This window comes from Bubalus bubalis, chromosome 5 (genome assembly GCF_019923935.1).
Source record: "Bubalus bubalis isolate 160015118507 breed Murrah chromosome 5, NDDB_SH_1, whole genome shotgun sequence".
NCBI classification, from domain to species: domain Eukaryota; kingdom Metazoa; phylum Chordata; class Mammalia; order Artiodactyla; family Bovidae; genus Bubalus; species Bubalus bubalis.
This window is the reverse complement of record NC_059161.1, coordinates 21,669,786-21,694,811: the sequence shown is the minus strand read 5'-3', so window position 1 is coordinate 21,694,811 and position 25,026 is coordinate 21,669,786. Positions and strand designations below refer to the sequence as shown.

The 25,026-nt window shown below is 43.7% G+C and overlaps 1 protein-coding gene and 1 long non-coding RNA gene across 9 annotated transcripts in view; both read right to left on the bottom strand.

The window, feature by feature from the left end:
• Positions 1 to 303: 303 nt before the first annotated feature.
• On the bottom strand, positions 304 to 14,064 carry LOC102402231. Its single transcript, XR_328762.4, has 4 exons — positions 10,880 to 14,064; positions 9,548 to 9,607; positions 8,895 to 9,021; positions 304 to 578 (listed from the first exon to the last, which is right to left on the bottom strand). It is a non-coding gene; the product is annotated as an uncharacterized LOC102402231 (long non-coding RNA).
• Positions 14,065 to 15,571: 1,507 nt separating this feature from the next.
• The window catches only part of SEC16B (SEC16 homolog B, endoplasmic reticulum export factor), a 65,554-nt gene continuing 56,099 nt past the window's right edge, over positions 15,572 to 25,026 (bottom strand). For 7 of the 8 annotated variants that reach the window (XM_044942794.2, XM_044942797.2, XM_006072272.4 and 4 more), the window contains 6 exons: positions 20,112 to 20,264; positions 19,824 to 19,922; positions 19,312 to 19,420; positions 19,098 to 19,177; positions 17,340 to 17,438; positions 15,572 to 16,715 (listed from right to left, as the gene is read on the bottom strand). In XM_044942794.2, coding sequence (XP_044798729.2) covers positions 16,647 to 16,715; positions 17,340 to 17,438; positions 19,098 to 19,177; positions 19,312 to 19,420; positions 19,824 to 19,922; positions 20,112 to 20,264 — 609 coding nt within the window. In that variant the 3' untranslated portion in view covers positions 15,572 to 16,646. Of the gene's footprint in view, positions 16,716 to 17,339; positions 17,439 to 19,097; positions 19,178 to 19,311; positions 19,421 to 19,823; positions 19,923 to 20,111; positions 20,265 to 25,026 lie in introns of those variants that run through there. The other variant, XR_006551084.2, reaches the window with a different exon arrangement.

The following is a 25,026-nucleotide window of genomic DNA, read 5'->3' as shown; positions in this document are numbered from 1 at the left end:
GCAAGGGTTTTAGGAAACACTATTTCCAGACCTGACAAATCATCTTATATTTTAAGAGCATTAGCTTTCCAAGTTTTTTCTTTCTTTCTTTTTCCCTTGATGGGAGGAGGAAAAAGAGAAGTCTTCATGCCCTGAAGTAGAAATAATTATCTTAAGGACTTCAAGACCGCATACTCACTGTTTACACCATTCTGATCAAAGTCAATCATGACTTAAGAACAAACTGTAGCCTTCTATTCAGTATTTCTTTAAATAATCTTTCTGCTTCTCTTTGAGGAAAGAAAAAACTTACAACCTGGAGACTAGTATTAACCATAATGATAATGTTCCACGTTTACATGCTCAAAGAGCTTTAGCATCATTAGACAGTTAATGCATATGACACTTCACTGCACGAGGTAGGTCAGTACTGTTCTTCCCTCTTAGCGACAGGGATCCAGGTGCTGCGAGTTTCAGTTCTCACTGGTACACTTGTCATCCATCAGTCACAGGGCCAGGGCTGGAAACCAGGTTGACAGAATCTCTGATCTCTCCAACGTATGTAGAACTGTGAGCAGCCAACACTTCCAAAAAGAAGACTGTTGACAAAAAAAAGTTTATCAATGAATAACAGGATTCAAATAGAGTGTTTCCATTCTTTAGGAGAGATAAGATTGTGAATAATAAACAGCACAGAAGACAATGTAAAAACGAAGGGCTGTTGTGCTGTGTGGCATAGACAGTATGAGCTCCAGGGATTCAGATAAAGGAGATGTGATTGAGCAGATGTGTCTGTGCAGAGTCTTTTTTTTTTCATACCAACCAGAATTCTTGTAGCTCAAAATTTACATGTATTTACATGATTGAAACACATATATGTTCCACATAAAGAGACAGCAACTACGTCTGGAGCAGAAGGAAATGTATTAGAAATCAGTGTGTTGGCTTCTGTGCTCCTGTTACAGGGACTGACCTGGATGTAAAAAGTCTCCTGTCGCCTAGTGATGGCATCCCTGCATGACTCATGTGGCCCAGCCTGGACCCCTGCTCTGAAGAGTCAAGACAGAGAGGAGCCTGCAGGGCTTCAGGCAGCTTATCATTTGCTGAAATGAGCTAATTCTTTTAAGCAGGCCAGTGTCTCACTTAAAACCAATAGGGTGGTTTCACTACCATATGACCCAGCAATCCCACTCCTAGATATATACCCTGAGGAAACCAAAATTGAAAATGACACATGTATCCCAATGTTTATTGTAGCACTATTTACAATAGCTAGAACATGGAAGCAGCCTCAGATCAGATCAGTCGCTCAGTCGTGTCTGACTCTTTGCGACCCCATGAATCGCAGCACGCCAGGCCTCCCTGTCCATCACCAACTCCCAGAGTTCACTCAGACTCATGTCCATCCAGTCAGTGATGCCATCCAGCCATCTCATCCTCTGTCATCCCCTTCTCCTCCTGCCCCCAATCCCTCCCAGCATCAGAGTCTTTTCCAATGAGTCAACTCTTGGCATGAGGTGGCCAAAGTACTGGAGTTTCAGCTTTAGCATCATTCTTTCAAAAGAAATCCCAGGGCTGATCTCCTTCAGAATGGACTGGTTGGATCTCCTTGCAGTCCAAGGGACTCTCAGGAGTCTTCTCCAGCACCACAGTTCAAAAGCGTCAATTCTTCGGCACTCAGCCTTCTTCACAGTCCAACTCTCACATCCATACATGACTACAGGAAAAACCATAGCCTTGACTAGATGAACCTTTGTTGGCAAAGTAATGTCTCTGCTTTTGAATATGCTATCTAGGTTGGTCATAACTTTCCTTCCAAGGAGTAAGCGTCTTTTAATTTCATGGCTGCAGTCACCATCTCCAGTGATTTTGGAGCCCAGAAAAATAAAGTCTGACACTGTTTCCACTGTTTCCCCATCTATTTCCCATGAAGTGGTGGGACCAGATGCCATGATGTTCATTTTCTGAATGTTGAGCTTTAAGCCAACTTTTTCACTCTCCACTTTCACTTTCATCAAGAGGCTTTTGAGTTCCTCTTCACTTTCTGCCATAAGGGTGGTGCCATCTGCATATCTGAGGTTATTGATATTTCTCCCAGCAATCTTGATTCCAGTTTGTGTTTCTTCCAGTCCAGCGTTTCTCATGATGTACTCTGCATATAAGTTAAATAAACAGGGTGACAATATACAGCCTTGACGAACTCCTTTTCCTATTTGGAACCAGTCTGTTGTTCCATGTCCAGTTCTAACTGTTGCTTCCTGACCTGCATACAGGTTTCTCAAGAGGCAGATCAGGTGGTCTGGTATTCCCATCTCTTTCAGAATTTTCCAGTTTATTGTGATCCACACAGTCAAAGGCTTTGGCATAGTCAATAAAGCAGAAATAGATGTTTTTCTGGAACTCTCTTGCTTTTTCTATGATCCAGCAGATGTTGGCAATTTGATCTCTGGTTCCTCTGCCTTTTCTAAAACCAGCTTGAACATGTCCACTACTAGATGAATAGAAATATAAGTTGTGGTACATATACACAATGGAATATTGCTGCTGCTAAATCACTTCAGTTGTGTCCGACTCTGTGCCAACCCATAGGAGGCAGCCCACCAGGCTCCCCTGTCCCTCGGATTCTCCAGGCAAGAACACTGGAGTGGGTTGCCATTTCCTTCTCCAATGCAGGAAAGTGAAAAGTGAAAGTGAAGTCGCTCAGTCGTGTCCGACTCTTCACAACCCCATGGATTGCAGCTTACCAGGCTCCTCCACCCATGGGATTTTCCAGGCAAGAGTACTGGAGTGGGGTGCCATTGCCCTCTCCAAATGGAATATTACTCAGCCATAAAAAGAAACACAACTGAGTCAGTTCTAATGAGGTGGATGAAACTAGAGCCTATTATACAGAGTGAAGTAAGTCAGAAAGAGTAAGATAAAGACCATATACTAACCTGTGGTGGATTCATTTTGATATTTGGCAAAACTAATACAATTATGTAAAATTTAAAAATAAAATTTAAAAAATAAAAAATAAAAAAAAACATTAATACATATGTAATCTACAAAGATGGTACTGATGAATTTATTTGCAAGGCAGCAATTGAGAAATAGACATAGAGAACAGACCTATGGGCCTGGGAAGAGGGGAGGAGAAGGTGAGATGTATGGAGAGAGTAACATGGAAACTTATATTACCGTATGTAAAATAGATAGCCAATGGAAATTTTCTGTATGTCTCAGGGAACTCAAACAGGGGCTCTGTATCTACCTAGAGGGGTAGGATGGGGAGGGAGATGGGAGGGAGGTTTAAAAGAGAGGGGACATATGTACATCTATGGCTGATTCATGTTGATGTTTGACAGAAAACAACAAAATTCTGTAAAGCAATTATCTTCAATTTAAAAAATAATAAATAAAAAACAATAGGGTGGTTTCAGTGAATTTTTTTTTCAAGACAGAGATAAGTTAAACCATGGCTCGAGATTTTGGGATCTCACAGACTAATTAAACTTCCCCTCTTCATCCTCCCAAAATGCGGGGGCTTAGCATCTTTTTGTTTTGCCAAGTAAAGGCCAACAAAACTGGTGAAAAGTTTGCAGTGTTCTGGCTCCAGCTGTGTTTGGAAATCTCCAGGTTAAATGCTCTGTAAATTCTCTGATGGCTCTTAGTTCGGAGATCTCATTTGCCACTTTACTATTTGTAGGCAAATTCAAGGAAAACCACGCCTCACACCTGTTTTGCTCCTTGAAACCATGACAGGTAGGCTGCCTGCAGAGGTTAGTCTCTGAGAAAACAAAGACTTTCATCCATCCACCAACCCGCTCATTCATTTGTTCATTATTTACGGAGTACCTACTAAACAGGGCCGCCCTGGTGGCTAGGTGATAAAGAATCTGCCGGCAACACAGGAGGCTGCCTGCAATGCCAGAAACGTGGGTTTGATCCCTGGGTGGGGAAGATCCCCTGGAGAAGGAAATGGCTACCCACTCCAGTATTCTTGCCTGGGAAATCCCATGGACAGAGAAACCGGTGGGCTACAGTTCATGGGGCCACAAAAGTCAGACATGCCTTAGAGACTAAACCACCACCACCACCACTGACTAAACATTAGGGATTATTTTAGAAAATGGAGAAGCAAAGAAGAATTTTCAAGCCATCACGAAACAATATTCATCACACCATTATTTACAATAGCCAATATTTGAAAGCAACCTAAGTATCAATAGACTGGATAAAGCACACAGGATATAGATAGTTATGCAATGGAATATCACTCATCATAAAAAAGAATGAAGTCTCGCCATTTGCAAGAGCCTGGATGGACCTAGATGGCCTTTTGCTAAGTAAATTAAATCACATGGAAAAAGATAAATATTGATACCATCTGATTTCACTTGTATGTGGAATCTAAAAAAGAAAACAGAATATAACAGGAGCAGACTTACAGAGCACAAACCGGTGATTGCCATGGTTGAGGGGGCGTGAAGATGAGTAAAACAGGTGAAGGAGATTAAGAGGTATGGCCTTCAAGTTATAAAATAAATAAGTTACAGGGATGTAAATGTACTGCATGGGGAATACACTCAATAATATTAAAATAACTTTGTATGGTGACAGGTGGTAACTAGACTGATCATGGTGATCATTTTATAATTATGAAAATATTGAATCTCTGCTTTCTACCGGAAACTAATGTAATATGATCATCATACTTCAATTAAATTTAAAAAATGAAACAAAAAGATAGAGCTGCAAAGTGCAGCAAGACCCGAAAACAGCAGTGCCAGGGCCAATGTAGGTACAATCAGAGAAGAGGGGGTTGGAGGCACAGGGAAGCAGAGGTTACATGCACCCGCTTCATCCTCCGAAACTTCCATCTTCCGTGGTACACACCCTGGCAGTGATGCTGACAGCAGGCATATCTTCAGATAAGGCGGACAAAGATACATCCCACTGTTCTAATTCTGGAACTGCTATGCCACCTCATTAATATGTGAAAATGTGTTAAAAAGCTGCTGATAAACAGCTGCACAGAGGCAGAAATAGTGGCTCCCATCACATTTGCAAGCTTTACTGGTGCTCAAACATGGCACGAGAAACGAAGCTTCGCCTGCATGTATAAACTGGGTAATTTGCTGTAATCCTCCACTTTATTGGTAGACATTTTGCCATATCATGTCTCCCCAACCACAGTTTAAGGGCACTTCTGATTTACACAGCTCTGTAAACTGCCTCTTCCTTAGAAAGAACTGTCAGCATTGTCTCAACATTCTGATTTATCAATAAAACGGAAGATTGCCTTGCTTGCATGCAACTGCACAGTTTCTAATAACTGCATTTCTATTCAGTCAGAGAGCATTTGATTAAGGAATTAGATACAAGTTATATATAAATCAGTGCAAGCCCTGAGTTGACTGAAATGTTGGAAAGTGCACTTCTCAGGCGAGGGGAGTAAAATTCTCCCCCAACCCGGGAGCACATCGGGAGTAAGGAAAGAGGCTAGTCTGAAATGTGATGGCAGAGATTTTCATCTCTCCCAGGCACCGCTCCCCAAGGCCAAGGGTAAAAGCCCCGCGTTTACCTTACCTTGGGGATGGCCCTGCTCCATATTTCTCTAGCGACACTTCCTGCTGGAGGAAAAGTCCCCAGCGATCCTCATTTCCAATTACCTCCTTTCTCCCCCCTCCAATTCCTTTCCAGTGACAGATTGGTGGCCTCCCCAGGTGCTGCCTGAATGCACCCTGTACAGGGGACAGCAACACTGAGCTTAATGAACTGATTCCCAGCGTGTCCCTACTTAGACCCAGACCTTGGAGGTGATTCCCATCCCTGACTTCCCCTCATCTGCCCCCACCCCACAGAGGAATTATGGCCTGTTGGGGGACCCTCTCTTCTGTATAAATATTAAGCTGTTTTCTGTTTGGACCAGGTGGCAGCTGCTCCTTCCCTTCTGGGTTGGGGATTATGTATTTGTGTAATTTTTATATTGTGTTTGTTTTCTTGGCAGATGGCTTCCTTCTCATTATTGGTGTGGCGTGGAGGGGAGAGGAAGGGTGTAACTCTAGGGGTGTGTTCTGCTTGATGAAAGGCAGATAATAAAAAGGTGGCTTTTTGTAAAACCCACAGAGAGCAAGACTATATAATTTAACTAAACATGAACAGCCTCAGATCCTGCAATTATCCAAACAATCTCCATCCAGGCAGCACTTGGAGCAGGGCAACTTAGAAATGGGCTTTCCCTTCTAGAAGCATTTAGTTGATTCTCCTGACACACACATCTCCTTTCGCCTGGCTCCCGTCCCACCTACCCACCCTCCGCGCCCCCTCCCAACCCCATGCTGCATTTGCATGCAAGAATGCAAAAACAAGCTCAGGGTCAGGATGTTGCCACATCTAGAAAATGTGAGTGTTTCCTGGCAGTGCCAAGAGTAGGGGTGGGGTCTTAGAATTGCAAATGTAGCATTAAGGTAAAGCCCTTGGTATAAAATTTGACCTAATTAAGACACTACCAGGGCAAAGCATTCCAATAGCAATTACACAGGTTGTAAAGGGGGTGAAGTGCCTTCTAAAACCAAATAATGCTTCTGCCAGAAATAAGCACCCCTGAGGGTCAAATGAGGAGCTGTCAGTGCAGAATACCACGCGCCTTGACCTCAACCAGGTACCTCCCTTCCATCAGCTGCCATGAAGGCTGTCTGCTGGGAGTCTCTGCAAGGAGCCTGGGCTCCCCCTCCCAGCGATCTCTATCACCTCTTCCACGGACAGTTTCCCAAAAGTTGTGATAATTCTGATTTGCACCCCTTGCCTCCCTTACTAAGCTATCATTTATTTATGGATTTTTTTTTTTTGAGTGTTTCCTATGTACTGAGACCCGTCTCGACTCCAAAAGATGCAGTGAGTGTTAGTCGCTCAGTTGTGTCCAACTCTTTGGACCCCACGGACTGTAGCCTGCCAGGCTCCTCTGTTCGTAGGATTCTCCAGGAAAGAACACTGGTGTGGGTAGCCTTTCTCTTCTCCAGGGGATCTTCCCGGAGATGGGTCAAATTCTAACAATAGGATGATCCTTCATGGCAACCTCTAGGCCAGAAATAATTTGTAAATATTTTCTTACAGTTTTCAAGTACTCATAACGAGGAAATATTCATTCAGGTCTACTTTGAATACTGAGCCCTTATTAGACATAGGCACTATGAAAGGTTCTGGAAATATAAAGGTAAGTTGTATTAGCCCTGGCCCTGTAAAGTCACAAGTGTAATGAAAAAAACAGACATATGCCTAAACACTTAAGATCATGAGTAGTGTTCCTCAGTTACAGATGGAAAACAGAGGAACAGAGATTCACCCTTGATGAGACAGAAGTGTCAGACTGGGGATAACGTTCAGTGGTCCTGCTCAAGTTTGCAGGACAGATTCAACCACTTTAAACTAAGTGAACAGAAGGTAAGGGTCTAGGCTCTGGGGCCAGACTGCATAGGTTCAAATCCCCGCCCCCCACCCCAAAATACTGTGTGATCTTGGGAAAGTTACCTAAATTCTCTGTGCCCGCATTTTCTCAAGTGTGAAGTGAGGCTAAATAAAGCCACCTGCTTTGAGTTATCTTAATGATTAAATAAGACAACATACATGAAGCACCCAGCACCTAGCTTTCTGAGCTCCATCGTTAGCTGTGCAGTGCTGTCCAAGTTATTTGAACTCCATGTTTAATTTCTTCCAAATACCTGCTTCCTTTATGTTAAGAGAATTTAATGAATGTAAACATATGAACTCAAGTAACAACACCTAGCACAAAATCTTAGTTATTATTATTGATGTTTTTATTACTACAGACACACTCTCGATGTACTAATAAAACAGCTTTGTATTTTAAATTACGTTCTCATAGTCAAAGGAAAAGACCATCAGCCTGGAAATCAAAACTTTAATTAAAGGCTTCCCAGGCGGCACTAGTGGTAAAGCATCCGCCTGCCAATGCAGGTGATGCACAAGTTGCAAGTTCAATCACTGGAGGAGAAAGTGGCCACCCACTCCAGTATTCTTGCCTGGAAAATCCCATGGACAGAGGGGCCTGATGGGCTGCAGTCCATGGGGTCGCAAAGAGTCGAGCATGACCGAGTGACTGAACACTACACACAGGAAAACTGACTAACCTCTCCAGTCCATGGTCTTTGCATCGATAGTTACCCCCTCGAGAACCTTCCAGTCACCTCCTTCCCTGGCAGGCAGTATCAGGGCCCTCGGCAGCACACTGCTACCTCCTGGAGCAATCGCTACCTTGAAATATACTTGTTCACTTGGTTTCCCATCCCATCCATGAGCTCTTTGAGCTAGTCCTTTTTTTCACCTATCCATTCCATAAGTGTAAGTAAGTAAGTGTCAGCCGCCCAGTCGTGCCCGACTCTTTGAGACCCAATGGACTGCAGCCCACCAGGCTCTTCTGTCCATGAGATTTTCCAACAATATTGGAGTGGATTGCCATTTCCTTCTCCAGGGAATCTTCCTGACCCAGGGATCAAACCTGGGTCTCCTGCACTGCAGGCAGATTATTTACTGACTGAGCCACAAGGGAAGCCCATCCATTCCATGAGAGGTCCTAATTTATTTGTTGAATGAGCAAATCCAAGTTTTTAGCTGAGAAGTTTGGGGACACTGAGAGATTCAATTAATTTACTTAAAATCACCAGTTTAGCTAGTGGGAGATGTGAGCCTAGAACTGGAAGTCTTCTCTTACTGTGGTATCTTCCCCCAAGACCACAAAGTCAGCCTCTATAAACTGAGTGATTCATTTGAAGTGAACATTTTCTTTGCAAACCATTTTTTTTATTTTAGGGTTTTAACATCAATTACCTTCAAATAGCAAGCCACTCCAGTACATTTAAAAACTAATTTGATTTAGCAAACATCAATGTATCTACAGCTTGTTGTTCAAGTACCTGTTGCACAAAGCAAGTAAGTGTAGCTGGATCCTGACTTGAGATATTAACTGAGGTGCATTATCAGGATGACTAACACCATCTGTGAGGTTGGGGCTGGTATGTTGTTGTCTTCAAGGAAAAGCAGCTGAAAAATTACATAAAGAAGTCACACGTGTAAGGCTCTGATTTGTTCTCAATTCATGAGTATTCATCCAAATATTCAGAGAAGTATTAGAAATAAATTCTTATAGCCCTCAACTCAGATTATGTCTACTCCAGGACAATGAGATCTCCTTGTGATCTCAAATCATGATTGTAGAACACAAGGACAGTGAAAAATAAACAGTGATCATCATCCTCTATGTTCCAAAATGGACTTTTAGAACTCAGAGACAAGTTTTTTAAAAGTCCAGATTTCTAAGAAGCCACACTGGGGGAACATAACATCCTAGCTACAGTTTTATAGCCCTAAGTCTGGATTTATTGACCTAGGATCTGTCATATCCTATTCTGGTAAATAGGAGTCCATGAATATCTACATACTATCAGCCACTTGGAAGATGCTTAAAGGAGGGGCTGTCTTCCAGATAGGCAGCAACTGTGACAAGGAAATAAAAGTCTAGAAAAAAAGGTAAAAAGAGACACACACACACATCACATGCACTCCTCACCTTGGACCCTTCCCTAAGAGAGTTCCACTGCAATAGTCGGTCTGTTTCAGCTTCAGGATCCTGGAAAAGGCAGGAGGAAGCAAGCAGGTGTTCTGTGATGGCAGTCTGGCACATCTAAATCAGACCATCCTCCTTTCCGATGCCACTGTTCCCTGTCCTTGTCATCATAGTGCACCACGACCCTTGTTCCTTCAGGCTTCATGCTCGCCCCCTGCAGCTTAATGCCACTTTACACTTGAGCCCAAAAGTTTGAATTTACTATTCTACCTACTAGCAGTAAACTTCACCCTGATCTTAACCGACAATAGATGGTACCATTTGAACATGTTACATATTATATTAGCTCTTAAATTATATAAATAGATGAAACTCCTTATTATTAAAGATATCAAGGTAATTAAGTTTTTTGAATATATTTTTAAGTACAACTGTTCTGACATTAAGCAGCAATTTCTGTGTTCATGTGTCTGTCTCCCTCACTAGACTATGAGTATTTTTAGAGAGAAGACCCTCTTGATGGGAAAGCAATACAATGTCTGACACATCATTCAATTAATATTTGATGAATAAGTGAACAAATAAATGTATATATGTCCAGGGACAATGTAGCTCAAAGCCCAGATTCTGAGGCCAGACTACCTGGAGTCTAATCCCAGCTCCATCCTTACGAGCCAAGTGACCTTGGACAAATTGCTTAAACTCTCTCTTGAGTTTTCAGGTTCCCCATTAATAAAGCGTTGCAATACTACTATACAGGACATGACTAAGCACATACATACACACACACAGAGTGTATGGCATAGTGTCTGACACAAAGTGTTATCAAATGCAAGTAACTGTGCCTGACCCACAGTGAGGCCAAACAATATCAAAATGTCAGGGTTTGAGGTCCAGGCCTTAGCTACAAGGAGGGGTCCCTGCATGGGCCACTTATCCACCCAGGAGAATTCGTCCAGCACCAGTCTTGGTCCTCCCGCCAGTGCCCAGGCCTGGCTGAAGATGGGTGGTGAACTGGCAGGACCCTCAGGGCCAGGTCCCCAGACCCTGCCCAGCCACCATCACTGTGGGAGCCAGATGCCCAGGGCCCAGCTGGCACCTCAGGCTTTTCATCTGAACTGGAGAGAATCCTTTGTATAGAACCAATAGGAATACACGTTGTAGCAAATACCAGCTCACAATGGCCCCTCTTTGAGAACAGCCCCAACCAGAGAGATACTCTGAAGTACAATGTCCTTACAACTTAACCCTGACCTCTGGCCACTTCCCAGGTGACAATTGATCTAAGCTGGACCAACTTTTGAAACTTGGAGAGAAACCGGTTAAAGCTGTTACCTTAAAGGCTGTGTCCGTACACTCCACTTGCTGAGGCCTCCATGGACTGTGGGTTTGCGTTCGCTGCTGCTTCCAGGCCTGTGCCCAGCCACGGTGAGGACTCTGGAGCTCTTCAAGACCCCGCCCTCAGCCTGTCCCCAGGCTGCCCAGCTCATCCACCGGCCCAGAGGCTGGAGGGCCTAGAGGGCCCCGGGAAGAAGGCCTTAATCTGCACTCTCTGCCACAAGGACCACTGGGAGGCTGACTGTTGGCCACGCTCAAGGTCTCCTGATAAGAATTACAGACCAACGGCTGCATGCTCACTCCACTCCTATTACATAAGTACTCAATAAATACATGTCTATTGTTATTGCAATGCAGAATGTCTGGTCATCATAGCTACCAAAAGATTCCAAACATTTAGCGGATTTAATCCCCAACTCTGGTCAAAAAAAACCCTTTTTGTGAGCCTTCATTTCACAAGCTGAGACATGATTTAATGGGCTTCCAAAGCGTGGAAGAGTTCCAAGCACAGGTGGTGGTGAGCAGCTGTTTTCCATCTCCGCTGAGGACCAGCTGAGAGTCTTAAAGAGCCACATGAGCAATTTGGGTATAAAGTACTAGGAATACCTTCTTAATGTTTGAGAGTGTGAAACTCTACACTGAAACCTCAAGAGAAGCCATGGAATCCTCCTCTCTAGAGATTCTTTAAAAATGGGACACTGAATCGGCTCTAAGTTGGATAAAGACCAGAAAAGCATCTCACATTAAAATAACAAGCAGTTTGCATGGGTCAGTCAAGTTTGAGTTACGCTGCTATTGACCTAGTTCCTGTGAAGTACCATTACCTAGAGATATACATGAAAAGAAAGAGTATGGGAAGCAGACTCCTCTACTAAGTGGGACTGCAATGAAAATTGTTGAACATGCTCTAAATCCTCATTCAAAATAACTTTAAATCTCATTAAGAAATCACTTCTGAAGGATCTGAATGAATGGTACCTGGATTAAGTACCTCATGAGAGAAGGCACTGTTGGGGGTCGTGTTTGAGGCAAACTCAGCAAAGTACCTAACATCCTGTTATATTCAGACCACACCATATGCAATTTCCAGCTTAAGATGGCAAAAACAAGAGGGGAAAAGGCCACTTCCATTTCACTCTCTTGGTGGAGAAAGTGACAAAAAAACCCCTGTGAGTGGAGAGACCCAAACTACACACCTATTATTCTTTCCAAGCTCAGGAGTGTTTTACATATTTTCTCTTGGGAAGAAAATATTCTGATTTTAGTAAAGAGGTGGAGGCAGTCTTCTGCTATTCTTGGTAGCTCAGAGGAAGAAACCAAAGAGAAAGGTGATTTCTAGGGTGAAAAAAAAAAGCTAGCAGAGGCTTTGATCCTGAACAACCTGAAGCTTAAGTTAGGGCGAAAGAGGAGGCTGTATAGGTGACTGAGGAAGCAAGGCTTGTTTGCAGTTTTATAGCCACATAAGTGGATTAGACAGAAGGCAGGAATGGTGATATGTGATAAAGACACTTAAATGGAATTTAACGGTTTATTCTCTTCCAAATTACTGAACATTAGGTTTAAATGTTTCCATATAAATATTAAATTATATGTATATAGCAGGATTGCAAATTTGCACATTACCACTCTGTTTTTTAAGGAAAATGTAGCGCCTTTATTTCCTACAACTATTCTTCCTCCAAGTTCACACCCCATTGAGGAGTGTGGGGCAAAAACAAACTTGCCAATTAATAATATCTCAGTCTCTTCCCTTTTAAAGAGTGTCTTTGGGTAAGTCTTTTTTTAAAAGAGAGAAAGATCTGTTTATTTCTTCTCTCCAAAATGAAAAAGAAGGTCTGCGGCTGACACAGCCAGCCCTTCTCCCTGCAGGTGGCTGGTCTGATCCAGTCCTGACTTGGCATCTGCTGGGGCACAACGGGTCCCTTGTGACCTTTGCTGCACAATCATTGCCTCCAAGAGTCCCATGGGCACCAGGTTGCAGGGACCCGGAGGCTCTGCCTCAGACCATGGTCATCCCCAAGGCCAGGATGCTACAGCTCCCAAGCGAAAGCCAGCTTCTCCTTGGCCTGCAGAGGCCTGCAGCCTCCCAGGAGCTATAGGTGAGGAAACAGGCCACAAGCCCCAGTGTTCTCAGGCTCCCTGTTCCTGGCAGCATATTTCTAGCACAGCCTGTTCTATATCCCCAAGCTTTTATCTATATAGGAGGGAAAAAATATCTTGTTCTTACAGTTGCCTTTGCTTTGTTTCACAACTGGTTTTAACTGCTAGAGCTCTAAAACAATCATGACCTTTAGCAACCTCACCACCATCACCACCACTAATAACAGCTGATAAACTACTAAGACCTCTGAGTGACCCCAGTTCATCAGACCCTTACTGCACTCAACTGAGGGTTCCTTCCTTACCAATGAACAGCAGGACTTGTTTTAACCAACCACACACCAATGAATGGATGCATTCTGACTTTGCTGGAGTACAAGCTTCCAAACATGAATTAGCATAAGTGCCACGGCCTCCTCCCTTTCCACTGCATAAAACCCTCTGATCTTCCCCTCAGAAAATGTGTCCGCTGCTGCACGCACTACTTCCTTTGCCTGGAAAGTAACTAAGCTCAAGGCCTACTTTGTTGACACTGTAGTCACTGGTTTTCCATGAATAAATCCCAACAGGAGGCAGAAGTGAAAAAACACAGGCATCTTTGCCTTCCTCTTAGGTCCTCACTCTCTTCCTCTACAGTGTTTCTTTTTATGAGATAGGACTTCCCCTGTGTCATTGTTCCTGGGGGCACTAAGCCACATGGCCTAACATTGGTTGCAGCCGGGGTGCATGGAGAGAAACCAGCTTCGTCATAAGAACACCTATTGAAAACTAATTTTAATTTATTCTTCCCATTACATATCTGCATCAAGAAGGAAAAATCTCATACAGATGGCCTACAGGCACATGAAAAGATTCTCAACATCACTAATTATTAAAGAAATGCAAATCAAAACTACAATGAGGTATCACCTTCATACAGGTCAGCACGGCCACCATTAAAAATCCTACAAACAACCAAAACTAGAAAGGGTGTGGAGAAAAGGGAATCCTCCTACACTGTCGATGGGAATGTAAGTTGATGCAGCCACTACGGAAAACAGTATAGAGGTTCCTCAAAAAACTAGAAATAGAGTTGCCATATGATCCTGCAATCCTGGGCATATATCCAAAGAAAACTATAATTCAAAAAGATTCATGCACCCCAGTGTTCACTATTGACAATAGCAAGACATAGAAACAACCTAAATGAATGAATAAGGAAGACGTGGTACATATATACAATGGAATATGATTCAGCCATAAAAAAGAACAAAATAATGCCACTTGGAACAACATGGATGGACCTAGAGATTATCATACTAAGTGAAGTAAATCAGAAAAAGAAATACCATATGATATCACTGATGTGTGGAATTTAAATATAACACAAATGAACTTATCTATGAAAGAGAAACAGACTCACAAACCTAGAGAACAGACTTGTGATTGCCAAGGGGAGGGGGGAGGGGAGAAATGGATTAGAAATTTGGGATTAGCAGATGCAAGCTATCATACAGAGAAGGGATAGACAACAAGGCCCTACTGTACAGCACAGGGAATTCAATATCCTGTGATAAACTATACAGAAAAGAAGATGAAAAAGCAGGTGTGTGTATAAACACACACACATATATATACCTGAATCACTCTGCTGTACACTAGAAATTAACACAACACTGTAAATCAACTATACTTCAGTAAAATTTTTAAGTGAATAAAAATCCAGTTTAATCTGGTAGGCAACAAGATTAAGGCGATTTTACTTATTAGATTGTACACTGATAATTTTTTAGAAACACACACATATAATGTGTAGCATGTACTAGGTACTTTTTTAAGAGATTGACTCAATTCTTCTGCCGTATGTGATGCCTCATGTGCTTAGTCATGTCCAGCTCTTTTTGACCCCATGGACTGCAGGCTGCCAGGCTCCTCTCCTGGAGCCTGGAGTCCATGGAGATTCTCCAAGGAAGAATACTGGAGTGGGTTGCCATGCCCTCCTCCAGGGTCCTATGTGGTAGTACTATTATAATTACTATTGTAATTATAATAATTGCAATAGTAATTAGTATCCTCATTTTATAGAAGAGGGAATTGAAGACAAGAACAATTAGATAACCCTGTCCAAGATTACAAGGTGAACTGTGGATGAGCCAGGAATCAAGTCTCAACAATTTGGTGCCTCTGAAACTCACAAATGACTGACACTGTTCTGCCACTGGGTGTCAGCACACCAAACTGAAGGGGCTGCGGTCTTCAGGAAGACAAGGAACAGCACTCACTGACGGCCTTCTAGATGCAAAACACTTAACAGACATTTCCTAATTTAATCTGAGAGATGAACAAACTTCTTAGAGGACAGAATGTGCAACATTTAGGTAACGGAGTAACTAATTTTCATGAGAGGCGGGTTTGTTCTTTTTTTTTTTTAATTGTAAAAATAATGGTAGACAAGTTAAGAGGATCAGTCCCTAGATTCTTCATTAATTAAGGGCTTCTTCCAGCTGTCTGCACCTTATCACCCAATGAAACCATTATTAGAAAGACCTCAGGGAAGAGACCACGCAGTGTGTACTCTCCCTCTGCAAAAATCAGCCAGAGACAAGCAACTGCTATAAAATTATCTGGTTTAATCGCTATCAACATCAGAACTGTAGTACATTAAAGTACAAAACCTGTATGTACAATTACACATGCAAAGAAATGTTCTTTGTGAGGAGCGATTTTCAACAAATCTGACAAACAGCAAGAGTCATTCCTATTGGGGGTATGAAAGGAGAAATGGAAATTTCCGAGAGGGCCCCCTCCTCCCTCGGGCTCCTCTGACCCTCTGAACATCAATTTGCAAAGGCCTGAGGGAGGAAGGGAAGTATTAACAATCTCAGACACTCGATCCTCCTCTTATGCAAGGGGTGAATTTTTAGGGAACATTTTCCGTCCTTTATTACACTGATGTTCCATCCATTTGCATCATTAGGTTCGGTAGTTACCATGACAATATGATGCCTACAGCAATCTAACTTGATAGCCAGATGCCAGAATGTGAAAAAATAGGACCAGCTAAGAAAGTGAGAGAAATATAATTAATCTGAACCACATTAAAAAAAAAAATGTGCACAAACCAAAACCAAGAAGGAAACTGCCGAAATGTCACCCAAGAGAGAATGATGACAGGAAACAATGATCGAGTTTTCAAGATTCAAAAATCCTTTGCTAACTCGAGCCATGAATTGGTCTGTAACTAAGGCTGTGGAAGGAGCCAAAGTTAATCTAGAATATTGCTCTGAGTGCCTCTCCCCCAGTAATTGCTGCTGCAGAGTCCAGTGCTGTTATCTTCGATTCCCGCAGAGGAATTCTTAAGCCCTGATTTTTCCAAGGATCTACAGCCGCGTCCTTAATGCTGCCACCATGGCATTCCACTCCCCTCCAGACTGATGATATACCCAGCTTTTCCACCTGATAAAGTCATTTCCACCATCACTGTGAAGCTAATCTTAAGAGATTGAACTGAGCTGCGTCCTGGGAGACCCTGTCTCTTTGCTTCCTCCATACCCAGTGGAAGCAACTGGCTAGCACAACCCTCTTTGGGGCCCAAATATGGCAGAGGGGCTGGGAAATTAAGAAACAAGAACAACATAACAGTTGTGCTTCAGGGAGACCAGCCTGGGATGGGTGGTCCTTCTCATCATGACTGGGTTGGATAGCGGCGCTGAGCTAGGCGATTTGGCCGGGTCAGGCTGGTAACCGTGGAGAGCTGGAAAAAGACAAGCACAGCACGAGGTTATAACCTCAAGCATGACTCTGCTGAGGGCTGACTGGCTGGATTGAGCTTAGGCATCCTGAAAGTCTAGAACCCTTCAGGAGCATTTGGCTTCCCATGTGGTATTCTCATTATTCACTTTCACACAACACCTTTACCTCTTAAATAAGGAGAAAGAAATTTGATTTTATGAAGAAGAGAAGCCAATAACACATCCGAGCAAGCAGTCTGCCTCAGATCATGCAGAAGCAGGGAGTTTAGTTTCAACCAAAGTTTGCAATGATCCCCTCACCCTCAGGACACTGCTCTGGTGCAACCACACAATTAACACCGACACAAATTGTCTCTCTTGAGTCTTAAGACTTATGAAAGGTCAAGAGCAATATTAATAATAGTGACACTGACTGAGCATTTTCAGACTGCCTGATTTAATCCTCATAACTATCCAGTGAGGTAGTTACTACTAACCCTATTTTACAGATACAGAAACGGAGACTTACAGAGGTTAGTCATTGCTGAAGAACTCAGGCATAGTAAGTTGTTATCAGTAAGTTATAAACCAGGGTCTCCTTCACTCAGAACCATGCTCCGAACCCCTCTCCCTCAGGACCTCCTTACCTGGGGAACCTGAGATGGGTTGTAGAGAGGAACACTCCCTTTCACAGAGGGTGGGGGAAGCAGAACACCAGCATTGACGTAGAGCTCAGTGGAAACACCCTGTGATGGAAAATAATAGGAAATCCTCTTAGTCACCACTTCCTGGATTCTAGACTGTCAGGGGCTCCCCTGAAAATCAACTTTGGTCAAGAGATGCAGTCCCTGGTGATGCAGTGGATGGGAACCCACCTGCCAATGCAGGGGACACAGGTTCCATCCCTGCTCCAGGAAGATTTCACAGCAACTAAGCCTATGCACCACATTGACTGACCCTACACGCCTAGAGCCTGTGCTCTTCAAGAAGGGAAGCCACTGCGATGAGAAGCCCATGCACTGCAGCCAGAGAGGAGCCCCTACTCACTGCAACTAGAGAAAAGCTCACATAGCAGCAAAGACCCAGCGTAGTCAAAATAAACAAATAATAAATAAATTTTTAAAAAAAATTTAAAAGAAAGATGCAAATGTGATACAGCTCAGGGAATCCTGAGCAAAAAAACAGTTCCAGTGGGCACAGCCACCCCGGAGCCTGAGGGAGCTTTGCAGAGGCTCAGGTGCTACTGTGTGAGAAGAAAAGGCCACAAAAAATGTACTAATAGCATCATAAAAAGTAACCTCATATTCCTTGAAAAGCCTAAAATACAAGAGTGCCATAACCAGGCCCCAAGAAATAAAATTGTTTTCCTAGCAACTGGCATGAAATCCATACTGGATAATTCATCAAGGCTTTATCACAATCCTTGCAAGGGATACTGGTGAACTCTAGCTCCTACTGGGGTCAGGGAAAGAGGACATTCCCTTTTTTCATTTCATTTTTTTTTCTTTTTGGCTGTGCCTTGTGACATGTGGGATCTTGGTTCCTCAACCAGGGATTGAACCTGTGCCCCCTGCACTGGAACCACAGAGTCTTAACCACTGGACTCCCAGGGAAGTCCCAAGGCCACTCTCTAGACATCACATAAGGAAGCAGTGGTGGGCTAACTCATGTTCCTGCCCCAGACTTCTTGTCTTGAAGTCCTAACCCAGAGACCTCAGAATGCATTCAGAGACAGGGTCTTTAAAGAGGTGATTAACTACTGCACAGCTCAGGGAACTGTATTTGGTGCTCCATGGTGACCTAAACAGGAAGGAAATCCAAAAAAAGAACAGATATAGGTATACTTATGGCTGATTCACATTGCTGTACAGCAGAAACCAATACAACATTGTAAAGCTATCCAGGCAAGAATAATGGAATGGTTGGCCATTCCCTTCTCCAGGGGATCTTCCTGACCCAGGGACCAAACCCTTCTCTCCTGCGTTGCAGGCAGATTCTTTACAATCTGAGCCACCAGGGAAGCCCCATACTCAATAGAAATTAAATTTTTTTAAAAAAGGTGATTAGAGTGGGCCCTAACCCATTATGACCGGTGTTCTTGTAAGAAGGGGAAATTTGGACATAGACACACACCAGGGAAAGACCACATAACAGGGAGAACATGGCCATCTACAAGCCAAGGAGAAACCTACTCTGTGGACACCTCCATCTCAGCTCTCCAGCCTCCAGAATTGTGAGGAGATACTCGTCTGGTGTTTAAATGGCACAGTCTATGACACCTTGTTCTGGCAGCCCTAGCAAACTACTACAGAAGCTTTATCCATACTCTCCACAAGTCAGGCCCTCATGGGGCAGCACCTCCAGCCCCCATGAAAGTTCAGTCCACACACAGGTGGGCTGCTCACCTCAGGTCCCGACAAGCCTCCACTCCCCAGGCCCTCAGCTGTCCCTGCACCAGATGCTGACCCTCGGACTTCATCTCCACCTAGGAAGCAATGAGTTGGGGGGTGTTCCAACTACTCAGGACAGAGGAGTCCCCACTCCCAGAAGGCTCCCCACCAAACCCTGGAAACCGCTGAGAGGACCACAGCGGGCCCAGAGGATAGGAGGTTCGCATACCTGTGTCCCTGGAGAAGGCACTGGCACCCAGCAGAGACTGGGGATCTGGGGAAGGTGTCAGTGAGAGGCTTGGGCTGGGCTGAGGTGGAGACGCTGCCCTGGGCATCTCCTGCTTAGTGGAGAAAGGAGGGTGGCGCTGATGGTCCACACGTCCATGCTACCTGCTTGCATTCCTGCAGCACCCACATGGCGGCCTCCACCCTCAACCAGGGCTGGCCTCCTCTCCACCACACTCCTCTTTATACCACTCCTCTGCTCAATAAGCCAAGTCACTGCCGGCTCTCGAAAGTTAAAATTCTACATCCTAACTTTTAAGGCCTTTTGTCATCTGCCTCTCCCCTCACTGGACCAATCTGTTTCCCACAACCTCCCATCACAAAACCAGTTTCATCCAGACCAGGGTGGAGAGGCCAGCTCCAGGCCCTCCTGGAGTTGAGGAAACTTCCTCAGAAGGGGCCACAGAAGAGGGAGCTTCCCTGCCCAGCCCCCCACAACCTTCCATCCGAGGGCACCTCAGAGTCCGGGCTGTCGGATGAGTCTTCATCTCCAGAGGGGGATGCGTTGTGGGTGGGCTTTGAGCGGAACCAGCTGAACCAGCCAAACCCTGAGCTCTGGAAAAGAGGGGGAGTTCTGTGGTCTGTAGGGTGGAGATTAACCCCCCCTCACCGTGACGGTGGTGAGACAGGAGAGGAGGGGACTCCACAAGACCCCGGCTCCCCAGCACTGCATCACCATCTGGAAGAAAAGACCCCCCAGCTCCCCAGCTCTGCACCACCATCTGGAAGAAAAGGCCCCTCCACCTTTGTGTTCTCCTTCACGTTTCTGAGCTTTTCTCTCTGGACGGTATTTTGAGAAGATTTTTTATCTGCCTTCTCGGAGGACTCCTCCTCATCCTCCTTGACTGATATGGTGGAACTCTCGGAAATACTTCGAGCTCTGGGAATCAGTGGCACCTGGAATTAGAGAAAAGAGAAGTAACATCTTTATAGCACTTGACAGGTTACAAAGGCACATTTACATGTACTCCCTCACCTGACCTGCTCGATAAATCAGCAGGGATAGCCTTACATGGACGGAGGAGCCTGGTGGGCTGCAGTCCATGGGGTCACTAAGAGTCGGACACGACTGAGCGACTTCACTTTCACTCTTCACTTTCATGCATTGGAAAAGGCAATGGAAACCCACTCCAGTGTTCTTGCCTGGAGAATCCCAGGGATGGGGGAGCCTGGTAGGCTGCCATCTATGGGGTCGCACAGAGTCGGACACGACTGATGCGACTTAGCAGCAGCAGCAGCAGCAGCAGCCTTACAGGATCTAATATGACTGAAGGGGAACCACAATTTTGCCACGAGGAGTAACTTGCTGAACGTCTCAGGACAAGAGCAGAGCCCAGTCTCCATCTTCAGATTATCCTTAATCCTACAGGGTTTTGGCCACTGTGCTACGAGTCCCCAAGAGCATCGGGTTTCCAGAACTATGCCAAGGCCTGGAGCAGGGGCATGGAATGCTTCCACTGGAGATGAAGAGAGCCAGGAAACACCCTTCAGGGAACCCCTAACAGCAAAAATCAGGGAAGGTGACAACCACCAAATCTAATTTATCCTATACCTCACTCCCTAGCTGACTTGCTCAAGATGAACTGTGAGCAACTGTACCGGGGGGAGTAAAATACACCCACATCCCTTTGTATTAATTTTGTGTGTGTGGTAGAATATATCGGGTTGCCCAAAAGGTTTGCTCAGGTTTGTCTGTAACATCTTATGGAAAAATCCAAATGAATGTTTTGGCCAACCCAATACATTTCATAAAATTTACACATTTAACCACTTAAAGTGTACAGTTCAGTGTATTAGAATATTCATGATGTTGCATAACCATCACCGCTTTCCATTTTCAGAAATTTTCATTAACCTCAACAGAAACTCTGTTCCCATTAACACTAACTCCCCATTTTTCCTTCTTCCCTCTGGCCCCTGAGAACCGCTACGCTTTCTGTCTCTATGAGTTTGCCTATTCTAGGCGCCTTGTATAAGTGGAATCATATGGTATTTGTCTTTTTGTGTTGTATTTACAATTTGCACTCTCAGAAAAAGATAATTGGTATAACCTTTAGAAAAAACACTTTGGCAAATACAGAAAAAGTTTCATTTTTTATTCTAATGAGTATAGAACTTACTGTGTACCAAGTAGTATTCTGAGCATTTTATATACAGCGAGTCATTTAATCCTTACAACTATCTTGTTAGTAGGTACTGTTATTATCATCCCATTTAACAAATGAGAAAACTAACACACAGCAAAGTTAAGCAACCTGTATAAGGTCACACAGCTAGTTAAGGGCAGAGCAAGGATTCAAACCCAAGCTGTCTGACTTTCCTTCTAGGAATTTCTCTCCTAACTGAGTAATTCAAGAAATACACAAGGGCTTATACATTAGAATGTCTGTGTTTTACATATTGAAGGGAAGGAAAGGGAGGAGTAAGGAGAAAGAGTAGAAAAGAAAAGGAAGAGAGAGACACTTGAAGCGTTTAAAAAAATAGTAAAGACGAATTAAAATCCAAGCTCCTTCCAGGGTCTACCAGGCCCTCTATGATCCTGCCTTTCTCTGTCTCTCTGGTCTGGCTTCTTAGCCCTCTCCTCAATTTTTTTTTTTTTTTAACTTTTTTGACCACACTGAACAGCTTGCAGGATCTTAGTTCCCCAACCAGGGACTGACCCCAAGCCCTCAGTAATGAAAGTGCAAAGTCCTAACCACTGGACCACCACGGAGTTCCCTCGTCCCTCTCTCTAGATACAGCCTATACTCTCCCTCAGTTGTACCAGGTCATCTTATTACAGGGTCTTTGCTCTTGCTATGCCCTCTGCCTTGAACACTTGTTCCCTGAATACTCACCTAGCTCATGTCCACCGTCCATGCTGAGCTCAGAGACGCACTCCCTCCCACACCATCTAAAGGAACATCCCTCAAGCGTACAGTGGTGTATTTGCAGTTGCCTCTACTGAACAGAAGCCCCATGAAGGTAGGCTTTGTCTAGTTCCCTATACATCCCTAGCCTCAATAAAAGGACCAGGGACACTGCAGGATCTCCGTATTTGTGAATGAATAAACGCATGAGCAATGATGTGAATTTATCACAATTCTAAAAATCATATTTAAGAATGACATGGAAAATCTCATTTTATAGTATTAAAAATAGAAAATAAAGCTTCATCTACATACGTTCTCAACCATTTAAAAACACATGTATGTGTATATATATACACATTTATGCATGTGGGCTAAGTCGCTTCAGTCATGTCTGAATTTTTGCGACCCTATGGACTGTAGCCTTCCAGGCTCCTCTGTCCATTGAATTTTCCAGGCAAGAATACTGGAGTGGGTTGCCATGCTCTCCTCCAGGCATCTTCCCAACCTGGGGATCTTCCCAACCCAGTGATCAAACACGCATTTCTTATGTCTCCTGCATTGGCAGGCATGTTCTTTAGCACTAGCACCACTGGGAAGCCCATCAGATCACATCAGATCAGATCAGTTGCTCAGTCATGTCCGACTCTTTGCGACCCCGTGAATCGCAGCACGCCAGGCCTCCCTGTCCATCACCAACTCCGGGAGTTCACTCAGACTCACGTCCATCAAGTCAGTGATGCCATCCAGCCATCTCATCCTCTGGCACCCCCTTCTCCTCTTGCCCCCAATCCCTCCCAGCATCAGAGTCTTTTCCAATGAGTCAACTCTTCGCATGAGGTGGCCAAAGTACTGGAGTCTCAGCTTTAGCATCATTCCTTCCAAAGAAATCCCAGGGCTGATCTCCTTCAGAATGGACTGGTTGGATCTCCTTGCAGTCCAAGGGACTCTCAAGAGTCTTCTCCAACACCACAGTTCAAAAGCACCAATTCTTCGGCACTCAGCTTTCTTCACAGTCCAACTCTTACAACCATACATGACCACAGGGAAAACCATAGCCTTGACTAGATGAACCTTTGTTGGCAAAGTAATGTCTCTGCTTATGAATATGCTATCTAGGTTGCTCATAACTTTCCTTCCAAGGAGTCAGCATCTTTTAATTTCATGGCTGCAATCACCATCTGCAGTGATTTTGGAGCCCAAAGAAATAAAGTCTGATACGGTTTCCACTGTTTCCCCATCTATTTCCCATGAAGTGATGGGACCAGATGCCATGATCTTCGTTTTCTGAATGTTGAGCTTTAAGCCAACTTTTTCACTCTCCACTTTCACTTTCATCAAGAGGCTTTTGAGTTCCTCTTCACTTTCTGCCATAAGGGTCATGTCATCTGCATATCTGAGGTTATTGATATTTCTCCCGGCAATCTTGATTCCAGTCTGTGTTTCTTCCAGTCCAGCATTTCTCATGATGTACTCTACATATAAGTTAAATAAACAGGGTGACAATATACAGCCTTGACGTACTCCTTTTCCTATTTGGAACCAGTCTGTTGTTCCATGTCCAGTTCTAACTGTTGCTTCCTGAACTCCATACAAATTTCTCAAGAGGCAGATCAGGTGGTCAGGTATTCCCATCTCTTTCAGAATTTTCTACAGTTTATTGTGATCCACACAGTCAAAGGCTTTGGCATAGTCAATAAAGCAGAAATAGATGTTTTTCTGGAACTCTCTTGATTTTTCCATGATCTAGCAGATGTTGGCAATTTGATCTCTGGTTCCTCTGCCTTTTCTAAAACCAGCTTGAATACCAGGAAGTTCACAGTTCGCGTATTGCTGAAGCCTGGCTTGGAGAATTTTGAGCATTTCTTTACTAGCGTGTGAGATGAGTGCAATTGTGCGGTAGTTTGAGCATTCTTTGCCATTGCCTTTCTTTGGGATTGGAACGAAAACTGACATATACACATCTATATATACACCCATATAGATGGTCTCCTTCACTTTTTGAACGTTTGTATCATACAACTTTGCTTTTACCAAAGACTGACATTAGTACCTATTTTCACTAACAAACAACCAAAAAAATCCAAAGAGGACTTTCAGTTTTACCAAAAAAGTCAGAAAGTGAAAAAAGCATTCAGCGTTTGTTTTATAGGAGCCATTTTAGAGGCAGCTTGTATCCCAAGCAGCAAGACTGGCTCCACTAAGCTCCTTTACTGGAATCTACACTCAGCATCTCACGTGGCTTTGAACCGTGTCTCTGAGCATCTGTGCTTCATCTTGATTCATTTTGTGCATTGTTAGCAAGATGTGTACTGAGGTAATTACTTCTTCCCTTCACATCACTGAGACTTACAAAAGGTTTCATAGGAAGGCTCTGCTTTTAGATAGCATGAGAAATGTGTACATAGAAAAAATATAGGAAGAAAATAAACTATTTCTCTATGAGATTCTGAGTGATGGCTGTTTGACACTTTTATGACATTTTCTCTTTGTTTTTCAGATTTTGTATAACAATAAAGCACTAATTTAGGGCGAAAAACATGTTTTAAGGTCTGTAGCTTAGTTACTACTCAAGATAGTTCTATGACATCACTTTTAACCAGGCAAAGCTAGAGAGAATCTTAAATCTGGACCAGCAATGCCTGTTACTAGTGGAGGGATTCATTCATTCAACAGCTGAATAGATGATTAACTAGACATGGTTACCTCCAAGACCTGAAGAGAAGAGATACAGCTACCATAGGTCCTTTTCAGAAATAAAGCAAGGTAAAAATGTTGAAGATAGAAATATCAAGAGTCTTCCCTGATGG